The sequence below is a fragment of the Octopus bimaculoides genome, chromosome 8 (assembly GCF_001194135.2).
Source record: "Octopus bimaculoides isolate UCB-OBI-ISO-001 chromosome 8, ASM119413v2, whole genome shotgun sequence".
NCBI lineage: Eukaryota > Metazoa > Mollusca > Cephalopoda > Octopoda > Octopodidae > Octopus > Octopus bimaculoides.
Genome location: NC_068988.1, coordinates 55,305,866 through 55,312,187, shown reverse-complemented (window position 1 = coordinate 55,312,187; position 6,322 = coordinate 55,305,866). Strand labels below are relative to the sequence as shown.

Genomic DNA, 6,322 nt, shown 5'->3' with positions numbered 1-6,322 from the left:
AATGTCCTCAAGAAACTCGAAGAGTTGATTACAGCAGCTGGAGTTAGGAATAAATCCAAATTGTGACGGCTGGATGAGGCTGTGAGACTTCCAGGAGTTCCAGAGGGTTTCTCTGACACAGGATTCCATCAGTTTGGCAATGCAGCTAGTAAGACTGACGGGGCGATAGTTGACAGGCAATATGCAGTCACCTTTTTGGAACAGAGGGATAACACTGGTAGTTTTCCACTGCTCTGGAATAACACCATCGTCAAGACAATTGAAACAATAGTGAGAATTGGTTCAGAAGAAAGTACCCACCACATTTGAGAAGTAGGTATGTAACATCATCGAGACCAGGAGAGGCATAGTTATGTTTATTCTTAAGGTGGCGTTGTAGCATTGCTGGTGTAAATTTCATAGTAGTTATAGAGTCCGGTGTCAGAGGTGATGGAGATGGAACATTTTGATTTTCGACAGTAAAGATGCCTGCATAGCATCCAGCAATAATTTCTGCACTTTCTTTGGGATTGTCAGTAATCTGGCCTGTGTGGGGATTGCAAAGGGGACCAACTGGAGAGTGAGGTCTCTGCTTTGAATGTACATACTTCCAGAACACTTTGCTGTCAGGGTTGGTTGCTATGCACTGTTCGAATTCTAGCACTGCCTTGTCACCTGCTTGAGATGGTTGGATGATCTATTGCACTTTTTCTTTTTGATCTCTGATTTGTGCATTTTGTATTGCTATTCAACATTACGGCATTCTTTCCTGGTAAGTCGGACTGCTGCAGTCTCTCACATTGCACTATTGGGTGGTTTTTTGTGCTTGCATGGTACCGATGCTGCACATGCCGTCCATATTGAATTCAAAATGTTCTGAAGTATAGTGTTCACATCGCCATAGACATAAAATTCAAGGCAGTTTGAAGATGGTTGTGGTTTTTGTTACAACCAATCAGACACAAGTCAGTTATGATCATGGAAGGATCAGAGTCACCTAAAGGTTCTTCAGTAGTGACACTAATATTTGTTTCAGGAGAAGTGGTAAATAGCAGATCCAAAGTGTTAGCCCTTGTGGAGGAGGTAACAACTTGGGACCAATTTGAATTCAGCACCAGCTCAAGGAAATCATCTGGACTTTGTGGCCAACGGAAGGCCTCCCAGTCAATCTCAGGGAAATTAAAGTCCCCTGCAATATAAATATAAGTGGCTGTTTGCATGGCATCCACATGATTCTAGATCAAGGCTCCCTGCATAGTACCTTCAGCAAAGTGTCTTCCACTAAAGCTTCAAGCTCACCATACTTTGTGGGTGGAATTCAATAGACAGAGATTGTGTGGGAGCCTGTCATGTGTGCAAGCGTGTGTATTTGTGTGTGTGCACATGCACAGCATGCAAGTGGACGCATATGTACATATTGAGAATACTATAAAAGTGGTCCTCTATTAAAGAAGACCTGAGGCTCTCACCATTAGAAATTCAGTGAATGGTGATCTGTCCATTGAAAATCTGTGACTACCATTACTCACGAATTGCAATATCGAAAAATAACTATATACTTAAAGAGTAGTTGACTATGTATGTACTATTGAAGAACTAACAGAGAATGTTTCACTTTGAAAGCATGGATTTGAGTAAAAAGAACTAAAGGTTAAACATAGCTAAGACTAACAACATACTATCCAAAAGCAAGACACAAAAACACAAAATAAATGTTAGAGGACATCTACACCAGTCTATCCTGATGATATTAGGTCACATAGAAAAACAGACTTACTTTTCTTGTTCCATTGTAGAAATGTCCACAGATAAGTCTTGGTTTTCCTTCTTGTTGTCTTTGATTTCTTCTTTTAATTCCTTCACTTGAGCTCGGTATAAAGACTGTAATACAAACACAGAGTTTCTTCCAGTGAGAATTGAACAACAAAATATGTGAAGGAGTAATGTAAAATTGAATGTGCTTGTGCTCATCATGCATTATTAACAGGCAAAAGAACTTTCGAGTTGTATATAACGGTCATACACACTAAATATGACAGGACAATAGTAAACACAAACCTATTTATCTGGACTTCTACTCTTTAGCAGTTACTATATTTTTTCTATTGTTTTAAGTGAATACAATTAACTTTTAATAGAGCAAGATTATAACACATCCTGCTTTAGTTTCACACACATGAACACACACAATAAAAGAATAGGATAGGTTATTAGAAACTGAAATCTCAGTGACACATAAAAAGCACTTGTGCTGCCATCACATAATAAGCACCCATGCTGATCCCACATACAAAGCATCCATACCACCACCACATAAGTATCTGTGCTAACACCATGTACAAAGGCGCCATGTAAAAGAGCACCCGTGCTGGTGCCATTTAAAAGGCACTTATGCCAGTTCAACATTAGAGGTACCCATGCTGGCACCACATAGGAGAGCAGCAAACATGCTAGCACCATTTAAACAACACTCGTGCAGCACCACATACAAGGTGCCCATGCCAGCACCATGTAAACAGCACCCATGCTGGCGCTACATAGAATGCACCTAGTAAGCTGAGAAAAGTGGTTGGCATTAGGAAGGGCATCCAGCCAATAGAAACCAAGCCAAAACAGGTGATAAGATCCAAGTGCAGACCTCTGGCCTGTCAGCTTCCGTCAGACCATTCCACCCATGCCAGCATGGAAAAACAGATGTTAAATGACAATGACGATGATGATGTTTAATCCAGATGCTGATAAGGCTAGTCATATAAACCATGGTAAAATGTATAAGCAAATGCTGCTGCCTGAAAAAATTATGCAATACTTACTGAGAAATAAGATTCTGCTTCAAACTGGTCTTGTAATTCTCGCATCTGAAGTTCTGCTAACGATGATTCTCTACAGAGATAAACAGAAAATATGACAAATATTTAGGATATTTACCACCATGTGAAGAATTCAAAAAAATTACACATAACATTATGATTGCATATATCATGAAGCTTAGTGTAAAGAGACACATTTTTATACAATGTAATAAAGTGTGTGTGTGTGTGTGTGTGTATGTGTGTGTGTGTGTGTGTGTGTGTGTGCGTGCACGCAAACATATATAAAAACATTCATATGAGGGTGTGGATGTCGGTGTGCAATGTAAAGAAAACAAACATTAAAAAAGAATAATTCAGAAAGAACAAAATTTAACGTGTGTGTGCGTGTGTGTCAAGAGAGAGAGAGAGAGAAAGAGAAAGAGAGAGAGAGAGAGAGAGAGAGAGAGAAAGAGAGAGAGAGAGAGAGAGCTGGAATGGTGTAGGGATATGCACAAACTAATACAATTCACACAAGCAATCATTGCGTTTAAATCTCACACTAGAGAATACATCCAACTTTGATATAAATTCCAAGGAGAAAATTAAAGTAGTGGCTTCATGCACAGAATAAAAGGATTCAAAAAAATTTGCAAAGAGAACTTCAGTAGGAAGAATGTGTAATGTGAGGGGATAGAAGAAGAAGGATTATCAGAGCATATACATATAATTGTGAGACAAAGAGAGAGAGAGAGAGAGACAGAGACAGAGAGAGAGAGAGACAGAGAGAGAGAGAGACAGAGACACAGAGACAGTTAATTAATGCATTAAATTAACTATCACCTGCTGTGTCAGCATTCATCTGCTAACCCACCAATAAGTGCATGTGTGTGTGTTGTTGATGATGATGATGATGATGATGATGCACAAAAAAGACAAAAAGCAGGGCATGAAAGGCACAGAAACGGTAACTTACTCCTTTAATTTTCTCAGTTCTTCTTCAGCCTTTTGCTTCTCGTCTCGCAGTTCTTTGAGATCCTACAAACAGAGGAGAATCATGAGACATTATTACACCCAAGAAGAGTTCCGTGAAACAGGGAAGAAGATGGGGTGGACTAAGTGCCAGTCAGTCAGACAGGCTGTGGGGGATTCCCTCCAGAACTGCTGCAGATTCCGATGATGCTCTAAGACTGTGAGAATGATAGCCTGTAAAGTTGATATTATTGCAAACACACCCAGATCATTAATAAATAACATGCAAAATATCAAAGTATTTAATTGAGAACTGGGTGTGCTGACATTTTTAACTGAATTATAAAATGATAGTACTGGTTAGTGCTCAGACACTGACAGTACAAATAACAGTGGTGCTATTGGGTGTTGGAGACCATAGTAAAAAATGGTGTTCATTGTGACAGCATTGGTGTTAGTAATAGTATCACTGGGAGGAATGTTGTTGTTGATGTTGATGTTGATGTTTAGCCGTGAGTCAACCATGATTGAGCAGGCCTATGATCAAATCAGTCTCCAGTTGAGACCATCTCATCTTGCTTGCAAAGATGGTATAAGATAGTATATCTAAGACTATGTTGTGCTTCCGTTCATTTTTAAAATTACAGGCTGCCACCTGAGGCAAATTTGGTTGCTATTTCTAATGAGTCAAGCGACCACATTGAGCAGGCATGGGATAGTCCTTGTTTAATTGCAAAATATCCACATCCTAATTTGAAACTGCTTTCTAAAAACCCATATAAAAAATTAAAAAAAAAAAAAAGAAAAAACAGTTTAAAACTTAAGATAAAATCAGTAATTAAATATTGATTACATATCTATAAATTTGTAAATTGGAGAATTAGATATATTTTTCGTGTTATATACATTCTTGCAGGTTCTTTATGAACATATAATTCACCCTGGTACTAAAGAAGTTCCCTTTCTCTCATTGGCCCATGGTTAGTAGTAATAAGTTATATTGGTAATAGTGGTTGATGTGGTGGTGGTGATGTGAAGGGATAGTGAAAAAGAGAACAGCTGTGGTGGTGGTGGTGGTGGTGGAGATTGTGATATTGGAGGTAGTGTTAATAATGGTGATGATGGTGCTATCATCACCAATGGTGGTGGTATTAAATGCAAATAGTAATATTAAAATAGTAGTGGTAACAGTAGTAATACAATGGTTAATGTCAGATGTGGTGGGAGTAGGGTTGAAGGCAATGACAGAAGATACGATGGAGCTACTGGTGGATGTGGGGTAGCAGTTGGGGGGGGGGGTCATCGTCGTCGTGGTAATGATACTACTGGTGACAGTGTTGATAGGAATGATGGTATTTGTGGTAAACAGGATAAAAAGTGTGTTTCCAATCTTGACACTATAAACCCATAAATCTCCGTATCATTTTTCTGGTAGTTCAGTTTCCTGCTCCCATCGGTTTAACTCCTTACCCACAAAACAGAAATAATGGAGCACTGATAAATGTACAACAGACTTTAGAACAGGGGTTCCCAAACTTTTTTGGGTTGTCACCCACTAGGCACCTAGGTCACATTCTTAAGTGTCCTCCTCATCTCTTATCACCACAAACATGGCCCACTTTCTGCAGCAAATTCAAAACTATTGTATTTCACATATAAAACTTAACCTAATTAACCCATTATTTTGTTGTTCTTACATTCATTGCCCCTTTTTGGCCACCTCATTATCGCCCCTACTTTTCTTCAGCGGATATTCCCCCACCCCCAGAGAGACAGCACCGCTCACTTTGGTGGAAACCACTGCTTTCATTGTTGCACATACACGGGCTTCCACACAGTTTTCATCGACCAAATTCACTCATAAGATTTTGATTGACCTAAAGCCATAGTAGAAGATACTGAGCCAAAGTACTGCACAGTGAGATCGAACTCAAACTGCTGCAGTTGCAGAGCATGCTTCTGAACCATATGGTCACATCAGTGCCTATCATGTGCAAAACCCTTTTTTTAACCATTTTCATACATTTTGCAGATGACTGATAATTTGGAGTGGTTGGCATTAGGAAGGGCATCCAGCTGTAGAAACTCTGCCAGATCAGACTGGAGCCTGGTGCAGCCATCTGGTTTGCAAGTCCTCAATCAAATCGTCCAACCCATGCTAGCATGGAAAGCGGACGTTAAACGATGATGATGATGATGATGATATGATGCTCATGAGACATGCATTCATTTACCTTATCATACTGCTTTTCTCGTGCCTTGGCTTTGTTCAGTTCTTGCGTCTGTGTTTTCAAGTCACCTTGCATTAAGTTGCGTCTCTGTATTTCTTGTTCCACTTGAAGATTCAAATTCTTCACCTGTCAATCCAAAACATAATATGTTAAAGTGACATCCATTACTATACTGGAATCTTCAGCATCAGTCACAAATGCAACATACGTACATACATACATACATACATACATATATACATATATATAATATAAGATTTAACAAGCTAAAACAATAAAACATTTACTCGGAAAGACATCATAGTAATATGTAGAAGAACTTTATATGTATATGTATGTGCCTATATATAT

The 6,322-nt window shown here is 39.0% G+C and overlaps 1 protein-coding gene across 3 annotated transcripts in view; it reads right to left on the bottom strand.

Moving 5' to 3' along the window:
- LOC106876226 (rho-associated protein kinase 2) overlaps nucleotides 1-6,322 on the bottom strand; it is a 204,609-nt gene that overhangs the window by 47,365 nt on the left and 150,922 nt on the right. For all 3 annotated transcript variants that reach the window (XR_001410211.2, XM_014924712.2, XM_014924703.2), the window contains exons 21-24: nucleotides 5,975-6,097; nucleotides 3,745-3,806; nucleotides 2,793-2,862; nucleotides 1,757-1,860 (exon numbers count right to left, since the gene is read on the bottom strand). Coding sequence is in view for 2 of the 3 variants with exons in the window: in XM_014924712.2 (XP_014780198.1) it covers nucleotides 1,757-1,860; nucleotides 2,793-2,862; nucleotides 3,745-3,806; nucleotides 5,975-6,097 (359 nt within the window). In the remaining variant the exon portion in view is untranslated. The remainder of the gene's footprint in view (nucleotides 1-1,756; nucleotides 1,861-2,792; nucleotides 2,863-3,744; nucleotides 3,807-5,974; nucleotides 6,098-6,322) is intronic.